Source organism: Manis javanica, chromosome 11, assembly GCF_040802235.1.
Source record: "Manis javanica isolate MJ-LG chromosome 11, MJ_LKY, whole genome shotgun sequence".
NCBI lineage: Eukaryota > Metazoa > Chordata > Mammalia > Pholidota > Manidae > Manis > Manis javanica.
In genome coordinates, this window is record NC_133166.1 from 29,739,806 (window position 1) to 29,763,876 (window position 24,071).

The window sequence follows — 24,071 nt, forward strand, 5'->3', positions numbered from 1 at the left end:
TGAAAAAAAAAAAAAAGGAAAATAAGAGAAAATGTCAGTGGCCTAACCAGCACAGGCATTGTATCTTATTCATAGGAAGCTCAGTATCTCTTTCCTGGAGGACTCTCAAGCTCAAAATACTCTATTCAAGTAACACACCTTTCAAAGCCATCCTCAAGGAAAGAAACAGCACCTCATTCACAGCAGACCAGACTCAGTGGGCCTCTCGGCCCTGTGCAGCCTCCGAGACTCTGAGTGCTGCCTGGAACAGAAGCTGGTTCTGTGACAGGTGAGAGCACTTCCAGAGTCTCCCCCTGCCAACGTGACGGCAGTAAGGCAGGGGTGTGCTGCCAGGAGTTTAACAATTGGCTCTCTGGGGGAGGAAGTACAAATTTGTAGCATTTGCCAATTTCCGTAGTATAAATATTCCTATGGCTGATTTCAAGCTACCAATCAGACCTCACTGAGTGTGGAGTTGGGGAGACATACTAACGATCTGCTCTCGTGAGCTGCGCAAACACCTCTGGCGCACCACCTCCCAAACACACTCAAGCCCTTTGATCTCCCCTGTGACTTCTGCTACCAACCCAAGATACTGCACCTCAACTTGGATGTTGATCAGCATGTAGATCCCTGAAGGTCTCAAAAGGATCAGGGAGCCCCTCAAGAAGGTGTCCTTTCCAGGCCCTCCTGAGGAGGCTAATGGGGAGGGAAGCTACCTCCTGAGGCAGCTCTACCCTCCAGCGGCGGCACCCCACCAAACAAGCATCAGCCATTTCCCAGCTCCGGATGCACCTGCAGATCTTAGCAAATGTCAGGAGAAGTTCTACATAAATGTACCTACATATATTAACTCACTTAATCTTCCTAAAAACTCTGTAAGATTATCACTTACGATTATCCCCATTTTACAGATGAAAAACACTGTGGCACAGAAAGGGTACGTTCCGCATCCCCAGCCCCTCTGGGATGCAGTGGGCCAGGGGAGGGACTGACATAACTGTGCTGTGCTCAGAGGGGAAGCAGCAGCCTTTCCCATCTGTGTGGACTGCTGGGGCCCCAGACATAACTCAGCAAGAGCCACCACAGCCCCATCTCACACGTAGCATTTCTAAATCTCGGGACAGTCCCCCCTAGACCTCTAGACCTCCTCCCTAGGCTGTGGCTTCTTCCAAGTGGAGAGGCACACACTCACCATCTAGAAGGTGTCCAGTAGACAATGAACAAATGAAGGGAAAAGGTAAAGGTATGCCCACTGACAAGAACCACAGGCGTGCTTCCTTTTCGCTACACCTTCTAGCTGCCTACTACAGTAATCACTGTCAACTTCCAGAATTCTTCCCCAACAGCTTTAGTTTAAAGATAGCTCAGTTTTGCCAACACTGCATGCCACAAAGGGCTACCTGAGCCTACTGCCCTAGCCCTCAGCATTGGGCAGTCCAGCCATGCGAGTCCCAGAGGGCCATGCCATCCACAGGAAGACAGCCAGCTGCCCCGGAGCCAAGCTGCTGTCACTACTTGCTCACACACAGAAAACCAGAGCCTGGGTGAGTCAGGGGTTGGCCGACAATTCCCTGTTGGGTCACAGCCTCTGGCTGCCCCCGATCAACAGGAAACCTCAACATGCTTAAGTTGTTTTTAAAAGGGCAAGTCAAACAAGAGCCACCCCACGTGTACATGGGCACAGATGAGAGAAATCCAGTGCGCAGCCAAGCCAATGACCAAAGAGATTTTGCTTAGCAAAGAGGTGTGAAAATAAGCCCCAGCCCTCCATAGGGTAGGCAGCGGCAGGGCAGTGCACCAAACTTGAGCCTGGAGAGACCCAACCTACTCATCAGGAGAGGCCTTAGGTCCCTCATTTATTTTACAGACCCATGGATACAAAAGGTCATCTGTATAGCTCTGTAAGCCAGTGAGTGTCTGGGCTAGATAAGGATTCTATATTTAAGTTATTCTCAAATGGAGGTAGAAGAAGATGTCTTTATAAAGGACGACCTTATCATGTGTTACACTTAGTGAGCACCTAAGGTGCCAGGCCCTGCTCTAGGTGTGAGATGCAAAAATAAACAAAAAGAGATAAAAATTCATGCCCTTATGAAGCTTAAATTCTAGTAGGAGAAGACAGCACCCAAATGGGTCTCAGAATTGTTTAGGAAGCCTTTTCAAACTACCTACACCTCATCTCTTCAGACATTTGATATATGCTCCCCTAGAGATATGTCTCCTCAACCCCCAAGGCGAGAATTCCATAATATTAATAGCTATATTAATACCAGTACATGAAGTCACTATTACTTATGTGGGATGGGGGGTAGCGGGGGTGGCACGGCTCCTGGAGGAGAGGAAAAACATTGAACACCTCTAGTCTGTCTGATTCTAGCACACTTTCAGAAAGAATGACTCTGTAACTTCCCTTAGTAGTTTCAGCATGGAGAAACCGCCACAAGTTAGAAATACTCTCAATGCCTAGCCTGCTTAAACTGAGACTTAGTTTCTCTCCTTCTGTGAAGAACAGAAAGAGAAACTAGTCTGGCCCTTTCCTTTCAAAGTCCTAGTCCTCATATAGTTGTTCATCTGAGGCTCAGGGCTGCAACTGTGCCCTGCCCAGCTTTCCCACACAGGCCGTGCCCAATGCACAGCAACTCAGAATGGAAAGAGGCCCTGCCATACTGACCCGGAGTCTGGCCATCTCTGGGTGCAGTACAGAAGGGCAGCATTCACGCACTCCAAGGTCCTAAGGAGAAATCTGTAAACCACACAGATAAGACCCTGATCTCATGAGGTTACAATTCTCACTGGAGGACAGAACTCACTGCTCTCTCTCCTTATGTTTCTGATTCTACCTTTTTAGGAATGTGACCATGGGCACTTACTCTCTCTGAGCTTCCAGTTTCAATTCCTCAAAATTGTTCTAAGTACATCACAGGATTGTCATAATGGGCAAATGAGACTGTGGATGTCAAATGTTGTCATACAGTGCAACTCGCTATGACTGTTAAATATTAGTATTTAGTTTTTCACCAGGTCATGCTAGGCTGGTTGTTCTCAATAGAGGATAAGAACATTATGGCTTTAGAGTTCAGGTTTTAGCTAGCCACTGACTTTGAGCAAATAGCATTCTCTCTCTCAACCTCAGTTACCTTATGTGTAAAATGGACATTAAAAGAACATATCCAGAGAATTATTGTAAGTAATAGCAATAATAAATGTCAAGTGTTGAGTTCAGTGGTTAACACACAATGCTCAATCTTAGTTGGATAATGAGTAATATTAACAAGGTGCTGACTATTCAGAATAATCACTTGACAAACTTTTTTGAACAACTTACCTCTGTCCTTGGAGTGTAAATGTTGAGGGTGGAAGGAGGAGGGAATACATTAAACTTGGCCACAAATGCTTTGCAGCTAAGGCTCCCAAAAGGTGGAATTTATTTTTCTGCCCCTTAAATCTAGGCTGACCTCATGATTTACTCTTACCAAAGAATTTGGTGGAAATCAAGTTGTCCTAGTTCCAAACCCAAGACCTCAAGAGGCCTTGCAGGTTCCCACTTTATACACTTGGAATGCTACCCTCAGATTGTCACGTAAGGAAGTCACTCAAGTCTTTCAGAGGACGTGACACCATCTTAGACCCAGCTGAGCCCAGCAATACGAGCGAACCCAGGGGAAACCAGTGGAGGAACTGCCCAGTGAACACACAGCAATATGAACAGTACCATTGTTCTAAGCCATTAAGTTTTCAGGTGGTTTGCAACTCTACATAGTGAAATGATACAGGTAGGAAAGGCATCACTGTATATCCTTGGCCAGCCCGATCCCAGTGCAGAATCACTGCCCTGGGACTTCTGTCCCCAAGCCCCTCTCCTCTTCCTTACAGACCCGTCGTGATGGTCCTGATGTTGGAACTAGGTCTCTCTCACTACTAGAGGCTTTGGCACTCTTTTTAGGAGTCTCCCTGAGCATTCCCTGGAAATGGAGCCATTCTATAATCCCAAGAACCAGCTTCCATCACTCTTTGCTCCCAGGTTGAAGGAGGGCTCAGGAGACTGTTACCTAGACATCAGGGAGGTTAAGGAGGAACACTAGGGGGGCTAGTGGTCTCGAGGCTTGGTACTCTGTGACAATGAGTTTACACAGCAAATGGCATCTCCTTGGCATAGATGGGAGAGACTGCTCTCTCCTGGGCTTCAGTCTCACTCTCCAGCTGTTTCCCAGCTCTCAAACTAAGGTTAGAGTGAAAGTAAAATAATTATCTCCCCGTTGGGCAAGGGAAAACCACGGCTGAGTGAATGGCAGTGTCCAATCCGACTACAGACAAGGTGCCATTTGAGGCAGTAAGGGTCAGCAAAGACTGGTTAATTCACACTGGGAGATATGACAGCATGCTTGAATGATGACTGCAATGACCCAGCAGAGAAGGAAAAGCTGTCAGCGCAGGACAAGAGAAGGCAGGTGCAGGACAGACATCCTTGAGCAGGCCAAGGGGTGGGGAGTGGATGGGGGTCCGACACCCCTCTAGAAAGGCTGACCTTAAGAGAGGTGGCCTTTATGCTGCATGTACCATATCTCGAGTCTGGAAACCTGGGCTCTCCTCTGGCCCTGGTGCCGTCACCTCCTGGGTGTGCTCATGGGTATGTCATTCTAAATTCTCTGAGTCTCAGGTGCTTTAGAAAATGGGAAACACTTGATCTGGGTATCCTCACATACTAGTGGTGTGGCTAAGATGAGGGAAAGTGTCTGAATACCATAAATAGTTCCATGAAGGTAGAAGAAATATAAAAGAAAAGTAAATACAAAGCAGTTAAAAGATACCTAGCCTCTGCTCTGATGGGCTCTTGCTCTTTATTCTAAATACCAGAGCTTGCCCCTGGGGAGGCCAATACCATGAAACTGGGCACTTGTGCCCCTGCCTTATCAGCAGGCAGCCAATTCTGCAGCTCAGCACAGGCCTGGATGCCAGCGCTGCAGCACACAACTGGCCAAAAGCAACATTTACAGGACAGGGAGAACAACAAACATAAAAGGAGAGAGAGAGAAGCGGGAGAAATGCAAAAGAAACACGGCAGAATAAACACACACACAATGTGTAAGATGAGAGTAAGGCAGAAAGGGTATGAACCAAGGTATGGAAAGAGAAACAAATTTAAAGGGAAAGAAATGTGTGTGTGTGTGTGTGTGTGCACGCACGTGCACAGACAGACAGTGAGTTGAAATACAAAATACATGCCCTTCCTTCTGATATTGTTTCACAAGAACATGACCCCATCTTCAGGTTAGTGACCTAGACCGTTCTCAAGTAATATAGCTGGAAGCATTCGTGCCAAGGGATGTCCCATATACTGTCAAGTGCACGCACCCAGGGACGTTTTTGGATGGAAGGTTATCTTTAGTTGTTGATTACAAGATGGTTCTGAACTCAGCAAGCTCTGACCACAAGGCTTCTGATAGTGTCAGTATCAGGAAAAGAAGCAAGTGGGACCAGTTGGGAAAGATTCTTGGGGGTCCAAGAAATATTCCCATAGGCCCCAAGATGGGCTGGGGGGCATGAAGTGAGCCAGTCTGCAGGTTAAGGTTACATAGGGCCCAGCTTCCAAATATGCTTAGTCCCCTACTAAGTAGGTTTCTGGCCTGCTTCCAAATGAAACTGCCTGGGAGATAGCCATTCACCATTCTAGAACTGCTCAACTAAGGTGGGTCCTGTTGACTGAGTGGGCATCACTGTCCTCCCACCCACTCAGTGACTGCCCCAGCTCTGGAGATGGCATTCTAACTGCACTGCCCCCAAGGCCATACTCGGAGCACACAGGAGGAGAAAGGGGAGGATAGCTGCCTGAGTCCTATCAGCAAATGCAGAAGTCTGTTCCCCAGGCTAGAGAAGGGGCTAATAAGCTCAGTAACTCCCTGACATTCCACTCTGGAACAGTACTAAGAAAAAGCCAAAGGATAGGGTACACTCAAAACTTGGCCTTCCTGCTCCCAAAGCAATGTCATCCCAAATGCCTGGAAGCCTGCAACAGAGTCCAGGACAGCCTATCCTCCCATTGGTGCTGCATCTGGGCCATCATCTACAGACTCTTGAAGCCAATCACAGTTTGTCAGGGTAAGTAGAAATGGTAGCCACGGTCAGAGCAGAAACTGAGTCACATTTCACTCCAGAAAGCACATCTAAGAATCTACCAAGGCCACACCTACCTGCTGCCTCCCAGCTGATCTCTAGGCAACCACAGAGAGGATGGTAAGCTCTTCTCTGCATGAGAATCCCAAGTCCTCTAAGTGGCAGCAGGAAAGAACATAGAGTAGTTACAAGACAGAACCCCTCTCTGAGGCAGGTAGAAATGATACCTTATAGGAATACCTCCAGTGCCCCAGTCCAGTAAAATGGGACTGCTGTATAAGGCAGAACGAGGTACTATGCAAAGCCAACAGGGACAGGAATGTAGTTCCAGGAAACCATGTTAAAGACCCCTTTGATGGTTTTAAACATGGTCCCCAAATTCTTTGACATGTGTACTGTTAAAATGACCCCTTCTCTTTAATCTGGGCTCTGTGACTACTTGACCAATAGAATACAGTGGAAATCAATCTGTGCCGATTTTCCGGCCCAGGCCTTAAGAAGCTAGCAACGTTTCCTTCCTGTCTCCCAGACTGCGAGGAAGCCCAGGCCAGGTGGAGAGGGCATACGTCCCTGCTCTGATGACAGTTTCAGCTGAGGTTCCAGCAACAGCCAGCATCAACCTCCAGAGATGTGAAGTAAGAGGCCTCCAAGCAATACCAGTGCCTAGCCACTGAGTCACCCTAAACCTTGAAGTCTTTCCAGCTGAGGCTCCAGACATCACGAACAGGGCCCAGTCAGCCATGCCTGCAGTATTCTGTCTGAATTCCTAATCTACAGAGTTTGTTAGCATAATAAAATAGTTGTTTTATACCATAAATTTTGGGGTAGTTTTGTAGCAATAGATAACTGGAACAGATTTTGGTACCTAGAACTGGGGTGCTATTGAGACAAACCCTAAAACATTGACTTTGGGAATGAGTGACAAACTGTCATGAAGAATTTAAATATTGAAAATGTTACCAGAAGCTAGAGGAAAGGGGACCTTCATAAATGTTGAAAAGTTTGGTAATTTCTGTCTCCTGTAAAAACATGGAAAATAGGAAATACACCTAATAAATTAGAAGAAAACGAGATCAAGATATTTCCAGGCAGAGTGCTGAAGGTGCCATCTGATTCTAGTTGTCCATACTAATAGAGAAAAGAGATGAGCCAAAAAAAGAACTGTTCAGTTTTCCAGCAAAATTTAAAGGAAACACAAATGAGGAAGGGTTTTTCTGGGTTAGGAAATAAAAACTTGTTTCACTCTCAGTCTCTCTAGATGGGAAAAAATTCTCAAATTAAGAAATGTCTTCCAAATTGTGGTGACAATTTTACTGTGTGTGTGTGTGTGTGTGTGTGTGTGTGTGTGTGTGTGTGAACTCATCAAACTATAACTTCAAATTGCAGTTTACTGTACCTTCATTATCCCTCAATAAAGCTCTTTTTTGAAAAATCTAGAAAGAAAGCCCCTTCAACAACTGGTGCTGGGAAATCTGGACAGCTACATGTAAGAGAATGAAATCATAATTGTTTAACTCCATACACAAAAGTAAACTCGCAATGGATCAAAGAACCAAATGTTAAGTCATGAAACCATAAAACTCTTAGAAGAAAACATAGGCAAAAATCTCTTGAATATAAACATAAGCAACTTTTTCCTGAACATATCTCCTTGAGCAAGATAAACAAAATAAAAAATGAACAAGTGGGACTACATCAAACTAAAAAGCTTCTGTACAGCAAAGGACACCATTAGCAGAACAAAAAAGGCATCTTAAAGTGTGGGAGAATATATTTGTTAATGATTTATCTGTTAACATCCAAAATATATGAAGAACTCAATTATCTCAATACCCAAAAAGTAAATAACCCAATTAAAAAATGGGCAGAAGATCTGAACAGACACTTTTTCAAAGAAGAAATTCACATGGCCAACAGGCACATGAAAAGATGTTCCACATCACTAATTATCAGGGAAATGCAAATTAAAACCACAATGAACTTTCACCTCAGAAAAGGTCGGATGGCCAACACCCAAAAGACAAGGAACAACAAATGCTGGTGAGGATGTGGAGAATGGGGAACCCTCCTACACTGCTGGTGGGAATGTAAATTAGTTCAACCATTGTGGAAAGCAGTATGGAAGTTCCTCAAAAAAACTAAAAATAGAAATACCATTTGACCCAGGAATTCCACTCCTAGGAATTTGCCCAAAGAAAACAAGATCCCAGATTCAAAAAGCCATATGCACCCCTACATTTATCACAGCACTATTTATAATGGCCAAAATATGGAAGCAACCTAATGTCTATCAACAGATGAATGGATAAAGAAGATGTGGTACACATACACAATGGAATGTTATACAGCCATAAAAAGGAAAAGAAATCCTTCCATTTGCAACAGCATGGATGGATCTAAAGAGTATTATGCTCAGTGAAATAAGCAGGCAAAGAAAGACAACTACCAAATGATTTCACTCATTTGTGGAGTGTAAAACAAAGCAAAACAGAAGGAATAAAAAAAGTAGTAGATCATAAACACCAAAAAGGGACTACTGATTACCAAAGGTGAAGGGTTGGGGAGGGTGGGTGGAGAGGGAGAGGGAGAAGGGGATTAAGGGACACTATACTTCACAATCACAACATGGGTAAGTCACTGGGATGGTAGTACAGCATGAAGAATACAATTAATGACTCTATAACATCTTACTACGTTGATAGACAGTGACTGCAATGGAGGAGGTGAGGGCTTGATAATATGAGTGAATGTTGAGCCACTGTGTTGTGTATGTGAAACCATCAGTAGATTGTATATCAATGATATACCTTAATAAAAAAAAAACTAGAGTGGGACTGAAAGATCCTTTGTCAAGACCTAAAAAATATTTAAAGTGTTGCCTCATAGAATTTTAGAGACAAGGAAAGGCCAACTAAAGCTCTTAAGGGTGAGTTTTGCAAATCCTCTATAAATAATAAGGCTTCTAAGACTCCTAAAAACTGCTGTTGCACAGCAGTCTCACAGGGAAGCCAAACTAGAAAAGGCTCATATTGAAGTGATTTGTACATGTGCTTTCTGTCTACTGCTGTGGGTCATAAAGTGATAAGAAACCCACAAAATTTTTAAAGGAAGTATATTAGCTGGGACTGAAAAGAATAGAGATAGTATAAAATGAAGGGAAGACTTTGGACCTTTGAAATATTATGGGCATGAAGCACACAGAGAAAACTCTTCACCTGCAAAGAATGGTCCACTTTTATAGAAAATGAAGGGTGACTCAGAAGGCAGAACCAAAAGCCCCAAATGTGGAGCTAGAGATAAGGTAAATGACGTCCAGGCGGGAGAACCACGATGTAATCAAGGAATTGGCAATATGTGCCTCACTAAATAGAAGAATTACAATGGACCAGTAACTGCTGGGTGGCCTCCAGTTTTCCCCTTTCTGAAGAGAAGTATCTGCAGTGGCTATCCTAGGCCTGTCCCACGAGTGCACTTTGGGTGACAGGTATATATTCTCTTTAGTTTATAGGTCTTCACATCAGAAGGAATAGTACTAGAGGAACTATTACACTGTGAAAGGGGCTGTACCCAGAAAGTCTCATCTATACTTAGACCAGACTGGGATGGCAAACTCTGAGACTTCAAGCTGATGCCATCAACAGAATGAGACTTGGGACCTTAAGGAGAGAGATTGAGTATATTTTGCATTTGGGAAGGATGTGAATTTTTGTGACCAGAGAGGAAACTGTAGAAGCCTGTACTTTCCAAAATACTAACCACAACACATCCCATCTCACAGGCTCTTCTTACAATGTGATGTCGGTATTCTTCTCATCAAGCGGGAACTATTTTCACTCTCCTTGTATGATGCTGAGATTTATAATAAGCAATATGTATTTGATTTTTGTATCCACTTCTGGCACAAAGCTCCTAAAACCCTTGGAATTTCCTAAGTGACATCAGCAATAAAGGTGTCTTTTGTTACATGAAGGAAGTCACTTTTGGACTACACCTCAGGTTGGGAGCCATTTGACAGGAGAACCAATTTTGTGATTAGAGGGTTGGAAATTTTAGACCTACCCCCAGGACCTCCAGGGAGGGGGTGCGGGGCCAGAGTCACCAGTGGCCAATGACTTCATCAATCATGCCTATGTAATGAAGTCTCCATAAAACCCCAGAAGTCAGGGTTCAGAGGGCTTCTAGGCTGGTGAACCAGAATGGTTCCTCATGTCACCATGCTGGGCCCAAGCTCCACAGGACAGAAGATCCTTTGGGACCTCGCCCTAGGTATCTCTGGTATCTCTTCATCTGGCTGTTCATTTGTATCCTTTAATATCCTTTGTAATAAACTGGTAAGTAATCTAGTGAGTAAGTGGGTTTCCTGAGTTCTGTGAGCCACTCTAACAAATTATCCAATCCAAAGAGGGGGTCATGGGAACCTCTGATTTTTAGCCAGTCAGTTGAAGCACATGTTAACAACATGAGTCTGAGATTGGGTCTCAAGTTGTGTGTATGGTGTGGAGGGGGAGGGGTTGGTAGGTAGTCTCATGGGACTAAGCCCTTAATCTGTGGGATCTGATGCTATCTCTGGCAGACAGGTCAGAATTGAATTGAATTGTAGAACAACCAGCCAGCATCAGAGAATTGCTTAGTGGTGTCAAGGAAAAACACACTCACACACCCACACTGGAATTAGGGTGCAGAGCCATTTACCTTGAACTTAGGCAGACCTTGTTATTGCCTTAATCAATTGAGTAAAACAAAAAAAGACACTATGCAACTTCTGAGGCTAGGTCATTAAAATGCCATGCATTTCTGCCTTGCTCCCTTGAGATGCTCACTCTTAGAGCCCAGACAGCATGCTATGAAAGCACGCAGTCAAATGCAAAGGCTGCATGTAGGTGTTCCCCAGCTGAGGTCCCAGCAGACTGCCAACATCAAAAGTCAGACGTGTAAGTGAACAAGCCTTCAGATGATTCTAGCCCCTAGCCACTGAGTCACCTCAACTGATGCTGCAAGGAATAGAGACTAGCTTTCCCTAATGAACCCTATCTAAATTACAGTTTGTGAGGGAAAAAAAGACCGTTAATGTTTAAGCCACAAAGTTTAGGGTCATTTGTTATGTAGCAATAAGCCAGACCAATACTGATGACATCATGGTTGGATTCTAAGAAGCATCTCAGGTAACAGGGAGGCTACGGCCACAGGTCCTCCTGAGCAGCAGCCTGATATGCCAGTTCAGGCTCTGCCACAACGCTCAGGAGACTGTTCTTCTCTCTAAGCTCTTACCCTCTTCTGGAAACCTAAGGCACAGGGTCCACACCTTGGCGATGGGACCTGAAGATTTCTTTGGGTTTCACCATATCACAAACCAAGGTCTCTCCCTACAGAGAAACCTGCAAATATGAGTTGAAATTATGGTTCCACTGACAATTAGCTATGTGGACTTTAGCTTCCTCATATTAAACATCAAGTAACTGAGCCTAATGAACCCCAAGTTCCCCTCCAACTCTAACATTCCAAAAGAGTATATGCTTGGCCTCCAAACAACTCCAACTGAGCAGGGCAAATAAGACCCATAAAAGTATCCTTCCTATGAGGTACTATATGGTAACTGCCATTTGGGTTGTAAACCAAGGGTTCTAAGAGAAAATACAGAGGGAAGGGGGAATCCTTACTAGCTGGGTGATCAAGAAAAGCACTGGGAAGAAAGTAACATATGCATCCAACTGACAGAAATGTAAGGTCTCAATTAGAGAGCAGTGAAAGATAGGAGTAGAAAGAAAGATCATGGCTTTTTATGAAAGCCTTACAAGTCAGGCCATGTTTGACTGTATCATAGAGGACAGTACTTTTGAGCAGGGAGATACCAGTAATGTTTATAGGGAGGTGAATGTAGTGGTACAATAAAATAACAGAAGGATCAAGAGGGCTGGGCTTGTATTCTTTTTCCCATTAGTAGCTCCCTTTCTCTTTTTATCAGTTTCCCAATCGGTAGAGCAAGTGGGTTGGACCCAGTGAGCTCTAAGGTTTTCCTTTTCGGTTCTGCCTTTCTAAGAATCTATGGACTGAATGGAAAGGGAGTCCAAAGTTAACAAGACCTATTATGAAAGGCCTACAAGGAGTCAAATAGTATAGCAGCCTATGCTCTAAGAGGCTCATCTCCCAGCCATCTAGTCAATTGGTCAACAAACAGTTCCTCTCTTCTATGTACCATTCATTGTTCCAGGCTCAGGTGAAGTAGAAGGCAGTCAAAGTCCTTGACTCCAAGAAGTGTACATTTTTGTAGGCACCCAGGTTTCCCACACCTACATCCAAACGCAAGGTTCCCAAACACAATACTGACAGCCTGCATTTCCAAGTCACAGTGACCAAGGCACTGGAGTTTCTGAGCAAAAGAAGCAGTCAAGGAACTTAGCAGGCATGACAGTCTCCCAAGAATAGCCCCTCCTGCCTGCCAGGTCTTACAGAAGAAGTGAAATCTCCATAGAACAAGCAGCAAAGTTCTTCTGAACTAGAAAGATGAATTAGCTTTAAGCATAACACATCCTCGTTTGCACGTCATCATGCTACTTTTGGCCTCACCCAGGTCACCACCACCAACATGATAAAGCCTGGCCTCTGGAGTCCAAAGGAACTTTAAGAATCCCACCTCCCAGAATTAGATGCAGCCAAATCTTGTAAGCTGGAGTGGAAACAGCCTGTGAGGAAAGTGCCTCTGGCCCCTAAGAATGAGGCAATGTGCCCATTCAGCCTCATCAGCAAAGAGAAAAAGGAAACCTGCCAGACCAAAGTATAGCAAGGAACAAAATGGTGGTGGTCCAATGAAAAGGCTTAGATTTCCTCCTATATACCTGCCAAATCAAGACTGGACTACAAGGGAAAGGAAGAGAATAAATAGCAAAACACCCTAAAAACCTAATCATGGAGTGGAATCCCAGATTTTTCACCCATACTGGCTGAGTAGTACCAGGTAAAGTCTTACTCAAATTAAGGCAACAGCCTTGCAAATACCTATGTTGATAGTTTCACAGGGTCCAATCTGCTTTTCCCCACCAGTTTTCCATGGTTCAGAGTAGCCCCTGCCCCCAAACTGAGACAAATGCTTCTCAGTACCACAGGATCCTCTGTCTCCATGCAGATGTGTGGAGGTCCCCAAAGCAACCAGGGAGTTAAAGACCCCACTTCTCAAGGCCCCAGGACCCCTGCACTCCCCATAGTTCCAGTCACACCAGGGACTCTCTTCTCACTGGGTCTCCTGGGCCAGCAATAATAAAGGGGTCCCAGGTGATTGACAAACATCTGTTGAAAGGTCAGACTGAGAAATTCAGGTGCCAAGGTCATGGATTCAAGTTATAAATGCCTTAAAGAAAGAATGGATCATCCCTCTCTGTTCTCCATTGTTCATCACAGAGTCTGACACCTAGGAGAAGCCCTCCAGTTCACTGACAATGACTTCCCAAATGAACTGGTGATTTACTGCCCTACTCAGCCCAAAGAATACCCCCCAGATGTGGCTGGGGATAAAGGCAGCCAGAGAAACTACCAGCTGACAATTTCAAAATAACCCTTACAGTCCAATGGTGGTCTCTGTGAGGAGGGCGTAGCTAGCCACAGAGGCCTGTGACTCCAGGCCAAGGGCCTAGGAAAGGAGGGAGGGAGGGAAGCAGAATCGCAGCAGGAAGGGAAGTGAAGATTTAGAGAGGAGGGGAAAAAAGCTTACTTTTGGCACGTAAGAGACTTAGCTATTTGCAAATACCATCCATCACGTTATGGTGGCAAACATGCTGGGAAGCTAAAAGAAGAGCAATTACCAAAAACGTTTTAAACGTGTATGTATATATTCCAAACAGAAACTGGGGTACCCATCAGCAGTCCTGATTCTGCTTTGTGGCCTGATATAAATACTGCATCTCCCAGCCCACCTCCAGCATACTGGTAATTAGAAGAAAAAATGAATTCTTATAGGAGTTCAGGGCTGCTGGACATGATAATTTCTAATTCAGGTTCTAATTATACTATTTCTTTGAAATTAGAACTATATATTTCTTTAAAATTATACAAATAAAACTATACAATCACATAAAATGCTTTATTTCATCTACAGTTTCAGATAAAAAAAATGGGAACCTGAATTTCTAGTCTCCATCTACCAAGTCAGTCATTCTTAGACATACCACCATACTGCTAAGAACCCAGGGAAATGATTCCCTAGAAGTAGACATTGGATGACAAAGATTCTGGAATCCAGAGGAGAACTCTGCCTTGGCCACCAGCATGTCCTGCAACCATTAGTTTTTCTATCTGTTTTACCCAAGAAGTTTGTGGTCCCTGCCATTCTCAGCCTCACCCAGTTCAGGCAAGCAAGTATGCAAGCAACTCCAGTGTAGCTTAGAAGGCTGCATGGGCAGAAAGTGTTCTTACTGGTCCTGCGGCCACAGCATGCATATTCAATTTGTCTGAGCCCCACACTCATATGTACTTAAAGTCAGAACCTACTGATCTCTGTTCGATCGGCATCGTCTGCTCAGACTACTTCCCTTGGCACCAGACCTTGCTTGTGTGCTGCTCCTCCTGCCTCATTCATACCAGTCACTCCCCAGAGGCTACATCCTACCAACCACATCAGAACTCCAGCTCTGAATGAACTAAACCTCTACTATCACCTCTAGCCACAGCTGGGTGTGGACACCCCACTGGACTCAGCCCGGCACTGCACAACCCAGATATCCAAGGAAGGAACTAGCCTTATCCCAGCCTAAGCTGAGTATCCTTCTCAAAGCTATCCATGTGAGTGGATGAGGTCCCAAAAGCCAAATCTGCCCACCTGAGATTCAGCAGAAGGGGATATAAAAGGCATGTGGCTTTAATTAAAGAGCAAGAAGGGTATTCTAGAACATCAGCATCCAGCCTTAGCCAACACCAGAGACGTCCTGGTGAGAGTTATACAGCCATCTGCCAGCTCTGGAAGCTTGTATCCCAGAGGGAGCTAATTACTGAGCAGCTTTATGCTAAGCAGACATATATTACCTCATGCAATCCTCACAGCAACTCTGTGAGATAAGTACTGTTATTATTATTTTATAGATAAGTGAACAAGATTTTAGAGGGCATATGAAAATGCCCTAAGACCTCACTATTTGGTAAATAGTTAGAACTTGGATTTGAAGCCAATTCTACATGATTCCAAAATTCATGGTTTTTCTGTGACCTTACATTTCCACTTTTAAAAAGAAGACAAAACCAGGAAAGTGGATAATAGCTTATACTGACTAAAATTCTCCAAGATGCTTTTTTGCAGGCCAGCCTAAATTCTTATAGAAATAGAGACTTCTGCTTAGAACTTGTGCTAATATGCATAACTGGCTCCCTACTCCTACCCCCAATGTGATCAGCCTTTCTCACTATAGCGCAACCTAGCTCAGGCATACCCCTAAGTTGTACACATCAAGGGAAAAGGATAGAGCCAGAAGAATACCAGCTGCTCCTTGCTGGTTCTGTTCCTGGAGCTCCTCCAATAGCACAAGGCAAAGCTTCCTTTAGGGCCCTGTTTGCTCTCTCCTATGGAGACTTACAGACCTGAAAAATGGCATATGTACTAGGGATGACTTTTGCTTCATGGTTAGCATGAACTAGGCCTAGATCATTCACCTGGATGACTGTCAGAATCATGACAGATAATCATATACACTTCCTCCTAGGATTCTACCCAGGACCCAGGCCATTTGGCTGTCCCTTGATGCCCCTCTCCAGAGTTCCATTCCCCCAGCAGTACTCCCCTACTCACCTGCTCAGCGTCCCTCGAGCGGCCTTAGTGCCTCCAGCTCCGTGGGTGATGCTGGAATTCTTGTTCGCAGTCATGGTCATTTCGGCTCTCTGCAAACCCAGAGCCCTGAAAAGAGGACAAGACCCATAAGCCAAGTTTCCATGGGCAGCCAAAAGCACCTCAAACATATCCAGATGACCTCCAAAACTGCCAAGAGGGTTTCTATAGTGAATGGTTGGAACCACTGTCCTACATATAATTATTTCTGTGTGTTACAGCTTCAGAGCCTCAAGCACCCCTGATCTGAGTTGGGGAAAAGGCTAACAAATAACATCACTTCACAGAAAATCATCATCATTTAAAAAAACACTCTATCTCCATCCTACCTCTTCTCATTTCTTAAGTTAGAGTTTCCAAAACTTCCAGCATGCCATATGCTCTTTAAGAATTTTGCCATATTTGCTTATCTCCTGAACAACTATTCAGTTTACTCTTAAATCAACTTGAAACTGACTTGCTTTTCTTTAAATACTTAAGTTTGTTCTAAACAATCATCCATTCATTCATTCAACAAATATTCCCTGAGCACCCATGTCCTAGGCACTGCCAATCTGCAAAGAATGAAAGTCTCTGCCCTCAGGAGCTTACATTCTGGTGAGGAGAAACAGACAATAAGTATGCATGTGCCACACGTGTGTGATGTATAGCATGTACAGTGATGATAAGTGGTGTACACTTAAAAATGAAGCCAGGTAGAGGGAGTGTGAAGAAAGTCTATTATTTTAAAGATGTTCAGGGAAGAGCATTCTGATAAAGTGACATCTGAGCCAAGACCATAACACTGAGCAACCACATTTTTTTAGTATCTATTAAAATAAAATTAATATACATTAAGGTATTCAAGTACTTATAAAGTGAAAAATGTCCATTCATGTACCATATACAGTTAGCTAATGTCACTATCCTTTAGGGAACATTATTTTATGTTAAAATAATGAAAGGAAGACAAAGACTAAAACTTAGGGGTGCAACCAGACTGGAAAGGAAGAAGTAAAACTATACCTTTTACTTGCAGATGGTATAATCTTATACGGAGAAAATCCTAAGGACTCCACTAAAAAAACTTCAACTAATATACAAAGTCAAGGAAGTTTCCAGGGTACAGAGTAATATTTTAAAGATCAATTTTATTTCTATACACTAGCAGTGAATGATCTGAAAATAAATTTTTTAAAATTCCATTAACAACAACAGAAAAAGAAAAGAATATTTAGGAATAAACTTAACAAAAAAGTAGAAAACTTGTATACTGCAAACTATAAAACATCATTGAAATAAATTAAATAAGACATAAATAAATAGGAAGACATCCCATGTTCACAAATTAGAAAATTCTAAATAGTTAAGATGGCAATATTCTCCAAATTGATCTACAGACTGAAAAGAATACCCAGCAAATGCAGAAACTGACAGCTAATCCTAAAATTGTATGGCAATTCAAGGGACCCAGGGCAGCCAAAACAATCTTGAAAAAGAATAAAGCTGGAAGACTTGAACTTACCAATTTTAAAACATACTATAAAGCCATAGTAATCAAGACAAAGACAATATGTATAGACATAAGAATAGAAATAGAGATCAGTGAAATTGAATTTAGAGTTCAGAAATAAACCCACACATTTTGGTCAACTGATTTTCAACACCGATGCCCAGACAATTCAACAGGAAAAGAAGAGTCTTTTCAACAGATGGTGCTAGGACAACTGAATATTCATATGCAAAAAAATAAAGCAGGACCCTTACCTCATATCATATACAAAAAGGAAGTAAAAGGGGGTCATAGACCTAAATGTAGGAGTTAAAATTACAAAAGCAAAGCCTAGAAAAAATAGAGGTAAATCTTTATTTGGGCAATGATTTCTTACACAAGACACCAAAAGCATAACAACAAAAAAGAAACTGTATTGTATCAAAATATAAAACATGTGCTATAAAAAATACCATCAAGAAAGTAAAAGTACTTCCACAGAATGGAAGAAATTATTTGGAAATCAAGTATCTGCTGAGTAGTTGGTATCCAGAATATACAGAGAACTCCTATAATTCAATAATAAAAAGATTAAAAACCCACTTAAAAAAGGACTTGAATAGACATTTTTCCAACATAAAAAATTGGCCAATAAGCACACAAAACAAGTTCAACATCATTAGTCATTAGGGAAATACAAATCAAAACCACAATGAGGTATGACTTCATATGCACAAGGATAGCTACAATCAAAAGCACAGATAAAAACAAGTGCTAGTGTGGCTGTGGAGAAACTAGAACCTTCATTCATTACTGGCAGGAATGTAAAATGGTACAGCCACTTTGGAAAACAGTTTGTCAGTTCCTCAAAAAGTTACATGCAGAGTTACCTTAAGACCCAGCATGATCCACTCCTATGTATATATCCAAGAGAAATGAAAACATTGTCCATCCAAATAGTTGTACACAAATGTTTATAACAGCATTATTCATAATAGCCAAAAAGTGGAAATAACCCAAATGTCCATCAATGGATGAATTCATAAGCAAAATGTGGCATATCCACACAATGGAATATTATTCTGACATAAAAAGGAATGAAGTACTGATACATTCTACAATATGGATGAAATTTTTATAGAATGTCCAGAATAGGAAAATCTATAGAGACAGAAAAGTAAATGAGTGGTTACCTGCCATTGGGTTGAAGGTGGCAGAATGGGGAGTGCTTGCACTGAGTATGGGGTTTCTTTTAGAGGTCAAGAAAAGGTTTTGGAATTAGATGCTAGTGATGGTTGCACAACTCCATAAACATATAAAATACAGTTGAACTGTATGCTTTATATGGGTGAATTTTATGGTATGTGAATTACATTTCAATATAGATGTTAAAAACAAGGCTTAAGGGCAAAAAAAATTTTGTTAAGCACCTTAAACAAGAGAATGGATGTGAGAGACAACACAACTGATATATGGAACATATTTCCAGTGTGAATGTGCACTCTGGACTGGGCTACCACCTTCATGGAAACTGAACAATTCAGGAACAGTCGTTCTCCCACTCTGACTGGAATTCTCATCACCTTGGCCATTATGAAGTGTATCTGGATGTGAAAGTTAAACACATTTATTTATGGCTACTAATGACCTCAATCCTGGAGGCCATCTTCTTTATTGCTACAATAAGTGTAAGTAAGTAATTGGTCTTAATGATAAGCTAAGCCAAACCCTAATTCTTGATACCACTTAGAATTCTTTACTAATCTCAACATGAAATGCACCATCTCTTATTACTTTGACTTCACTCAAGCTCTGAGGCTTGTAGTTTTCGGTAATGGATGGAATGGGAGTTGGTAAGGGAGGAAGCAGCCAGCAGGCCTAAGGTTCGTTATCTGATGGCGACAGCAACGAAACATCCCTCCAAGGTGAATGTTGCAAATGCTCTTGGAAAAAAAAGAAACCAACTGCAAGCCTTGTTTTCATCCATCATAAAGTAGAGGAAAACCTTCCTTATCTGCTGTGGAAAAAAAAATCTTTAAAAACTGGTGACAATGGTAAATAATCCTGCTACCAGAGCATCTATTCACTCTGGCTCTGGTGAGATATTCTTTACCTGCACCAGCCCAGTGCCAAGGTATGTGCCTGGTATATGCAACATATGGCTGTGTGTGCAACAGGAAGAAGGGAGAGAAGAGGCAGCCTCTGGAAGCTTTCCCAGGCCAGTTCTCAGAGTCCTCAGGGAGCACAGTGCTGCAAGGAATCAACTTGCTAAGCCTCAGCTTTCCACTGTGCCCATAGTAACAATGGTCACAATAACCAATCGCAACCCATTAAAACAACACGGGACATGCTCTAGCAGCTCCAGGGCAGGCCCCCAGGGAAAGGGCAGAATCTCTGTGGGAAGACCAGAAACTGAAATGTATTAAAAGAACATGATGAAAAGTATATTATTTCCTTCCCTGAATTTCCCATCTGAGGAGGGTGGACCCACTGCTCTGAAATGCTACCATGTCATCTGAATATGAGACCACCGAGCCAACTTAGTAAGAAGGAAAAATGTGGATGACTCTGACATTTGCTTGGGCCAAGAAGAAAAATCCTGTGAAGATGTAACTAAGAGAAGAGTGGACCAAAATTACTACTTCTTCAGGAACCTTCCTTCGAGAACAAAGCTGCTTTTCTCAGAAGTGGCCCAGGGGTCAAGGCATCTTGGCAGGCACTGCTGAGAACCCCAGAAGGGCCCACTAAGTCAGAAGAAAAGAGATACCAACTCACCATCCAGGCCAGCTTCACCATGGTCAGGATATACTCTAGGGGCCTGGGGAACTGAGTACCAGGCTAAAAGCCTTTACACTTGAAGCTCAGACTGGAGCACTCTGCACAGCTGGCTTCCTAGGGGAACTGGCTTCCAGGCTCTCATCTATGCGCTCAGCCTGATACCTGGGCTATTCTGGCTCCAAGGGGAGGCTGCTCCCAAGCAGAGGAAATATCCCCTGGGAACAGAGCAGAGAAGGGGGAAGAGAGGCTGTTTCACTAGTTCCCAGATCCAGCACTGGCAAAGTCCAGTCAGAAACTATGTTTGGAAAATAAAATTGTTCAATTACCATATACCTCCAACCACAAGTTGCTCAAAAACCCATCTCTGACAAATTATAGATAACTATCTGAAAAGTTACAATGCAGAGAAAGGAGCATAATAAGGTACCTCTGGAACTCTTCTACAAACTCTGCATTGAGACAGACAGACCACAGTCCCAGGCCCTTGAGGAAGAACCCGTGACCTGAGTCAGATGACTAAGTCCAACCCTACCTCTACCAACTGCTAGTTAAGTGACACGCACAAGTGAGTTTTGAAGATGCAACTTTCTCACTGTAAGAGCAATAATAACATGAAGAAGAAATCCCAGTTCCTAGGTGCTCAGTTTCTCAGGCCCCTAGATTTCTTCCAGATCACCCTTCTCTGGGTATTTGGAAGGCACCTTCTCCATTCCCAAGCTTGAGTCATTTTTCAAACTCCCTGGCACTGCCATTCAATCCATTTTCTTCTATGCTAGGCACTGGGCAAGGTACGAGAGTATAAAAATGGACAGACACACTCCCTGCCCTGGAGGATCTAACTGTAAAGGGAGAAAAGTCAAGTAAAAAGTGGACTCCAGGGAGGCCTCATAGAGAGGTGACATCTGAAGTAAGCCTTCCCTTATTTGTTAGCCACAGAAGGGGACCCAAGGAAAGGCAAAGGTACCTTTATTATTAGGCATTCTCCTACATTCTCTACATACTGTAATTGCTAAAGTTTTAAGTACTTCACATGTATTAAATCATTTAATCCTAGTAACTACCCTATGAAGTCAGTCCCATTATTATTTACACATTACCTCGGAAATCAAGGAACAGGGCAGTTAAACAGCTAGCCCCCAAGTCACACAGCTAGAAAGTGGCAAGGCAGGAATTTGAGTCCAGGAGGCTGGCACTGGTGCCCCAGCTGAGCCAGGACTCTGCACTGCCTCTAAGGACCTTCTAATTTAGCTCTCACCATTCTTTGAGGTAGTGGTAATACAGACCCATTTTTTCAACCAGGAAGTTCAGGTTCAGAGAGTATTAGATGACTGGCCCAAGATCACTCACCTAGTGAAGGAACAGAACAGGAACGTGAACTCAGCTCTGACTCCACTGTCCACTTTGCTCAACATCAATGGGGGGCTTGTTAATAACAGAGTCCCAGGCATCACCTCCATCCACCTCCTGAGTGGAAATCTGTGGGGATGAGGCCTAGGAACTTGCATTTTCAATAAGCATTTTAGGCTAATCTTATACACCCATAAGCATGAAAACTTGTATCCTACCACATGCTCTCTGAGGATTTGGAAAGGGATGAAAGGTCACTGCTGACCATCTTCCCCAGAGTTTTCCCAACTGCGAGCAACTAAAAGATGCACACTCAGTCCCTCTTCCTCCTCCCACCCCTCAGCTCCTCCTGACCCTGCCCAGACCCGCTGACCCTCAGCGACAACGGAGCAGGACCCTGCCTGGAGCCAGTGAAAGCATTATCCATGTTTATCGAGGCCTCCTCTGAACAGTTTCCTCAGTCTTCAGGTGTACTCAGAGTGCTTGTATCTCCAAACAAGTCTTCCTGCCACCCACCTCTGGTAGCTAAGAACCACTTTCGTCATTTCCTTCTCACTTCCAAACTCCTGGGAAAAAGATGTTATGCCCAAAGACATCAACTGGTGGTTAGTGAGAGCAAAAACATGTCTCATTTGGCCTTCCCATTATATTTAAAACATTTGAATTAGTTGTCAAACATTTTTTTTAATTGGGTAAATACAAATAAAAATTCAGATTCTGGTTTCTCTTGAGAAATTAGAAAATCTGCATTTCTATATGGAACAGGAGGCCAGACCTGAGTAGAAGCTGTATGTTTAGATGAGTAAGCTCTCTCCAATGTCCCAGTGTCCTTCCCTACCCAGTGCCTACAGTCGGCCAGCCTTCCTCGGCTCTGTGACCTGGCTCTCCCAGTCACAGGGGAGCTCTGCAGTTGAGGCAGCGTGCCAGCAGGAAAGGGTTAGGAAGCACTGCACGGGGAGCAGCCACGCAAAGCCTCCTGGATGGCTGGGCCTGAGCAGTGCAGGAAAGAAAATCCTATACAGTGCAGGGCACCATGTCGAGGCTGCCTGAACCCTCCATCTATTCCCCTCAACACCATGGGAGGGAAGACCCTCTGGAAGGCTCCCAGCCTTTGCTCAGGCCAGCCTTCATCTTACAACTCTCTCTCCAGCTCCCTTAACGCTTCCTCTGCCCACAGTCTAATCCCATCACCTGATCCACAGATGCTCTCTCCAAATCCAGAAGGACCCATTAGAGGTCAGCCTCTGAAGGGAGCTCCTTCTGAGGGGTGTCCAGCCTTTAAGAATGAATCTTCCTATTCTAGGGAAAGAAACTGTTTCCCCTTGTTCAGGTGACATTTCTAAAAGTCTATTTGATACTTTCCCACAGTCTTATTGATGGACGTGACAGTATGCCTTGCCCTCGCAGGAGACATTTGAACCTGGACAGTGATGAGGAACAAATGCAAGCAATTGGAAGGAAGCCTCCCACTATGCTGGGGTCAGAGTCGCCACCAAGAGGGAACACAAACACTGCCAAGCATTCTGCTCCCTAGGTCAGGTAAGAAGTCGAGTCACAAACAAACGAAACCTCTAAACAATATGAAATAATTTCTGCTGACATTTACATTCCACTAATTTCTTAAGCAATCTTTCACATGGAAGTAACAGCTTAGAAGAAGGGAAGAAAAGGTGGGACAGAGAACTGAGCTCTGTGTGTGCCCTGAAAACCTCCCAGAGGCTGTACGGTTCAGTTCAGCCATATTCCAACTGCCCTGACGGCCACCTGCCTACTCACCCTGCCGGGAGAACACCTACTCAGACCTCCTGACCGTATTACTGACTCCCTCCTACAACTTTTCCTCAACCCTAGACCCTGGCCAAGAAGATACGGAATAGATTGGCAGCTCCCCAGAGGAGGGCCTAGGTCTTTACCTTCTTCCTCCAAGAATCTCAGCAACCAATATTGGTGCTGCAAGCTTCAAGGAAGGTCATCATTAGAATGAGTTCCTTTCCAGTACCCAAACCAGAGTTCTCAGAAGTGTGGTTCTTCCTTCCTCTCCAGCAGGGGTCCGTGACCGGGCTAAGGGAGGAGGGGCTCTGTTTGCCTCCCCTGGCTCTGCCAGCACTGACAGCTCTGGGCCTTGCTGTAGGAGTTCACCTGGAAGCCTCTCTGTTCTTTGGCATTCCTACCAAGTTCAACCATCCCACTGGTCTCCCCACTTTGTCCCCACACGGCTGAGGAAGCTGTGGGGCAGTGCTGGCTCGTTCTTCTAGTTCTACTCAGGAGAGGTCTGCACATAAAAGATGCTCAAGTAAACGTTAACTGATGACAAAAGAAGGCCCCCAAGGAGTCCAAGACCAGTTTGACAAAGGGTTCTAGAAATTCTGGCCCTGGCCATATCCTTTAAGGTCACTCCTCTTCCAAAAGGCACAGCTGCTATAAAACCCATGCAAGGGAGTTTCCCAACTGTAAATGCCACCCAGATTGCCAATGGCAGGCCTTTTCCTCCCATCCCTCAGCCAGTCTCGTCTACCTCTGGGCTTTCAAACTCCTTGCAAGTGTCCCTACTGTCTTCCAAAACCCCCCACAGTAACAGGT

At 43.9% G+C, this 24,071-nt stretch overlaps 1 protein-coding gene across 14 annotated transcripts in view; it reads right to left on the reverse strand.

Moving 5' to 3' along the window:
* DENND2B (DENN domain containing 2B) overlaps positions 1-24,071 on the reverse strand; it is a 162,749-nt gene that overhangs the window by 38,574 nt on the left and 100,104 nt on the right. For all 14 annotated transcript variants that reach the window (XM_073216147.1, XM_073216139.1, XM_073216140.1 and 11 more), the window contains one exon: positions 15,860-15,964. In XM_073216147.1, the coding sequence (XP_073072248.1) occupies positions 15,860-15,939 (80 nt within the window). In that variant the 5' untranslated portion in view covers positions 15,940-15,964. The remainder of the gene's footprint in view (positions 1-15,859; positions 15,965-24,071) is intronic.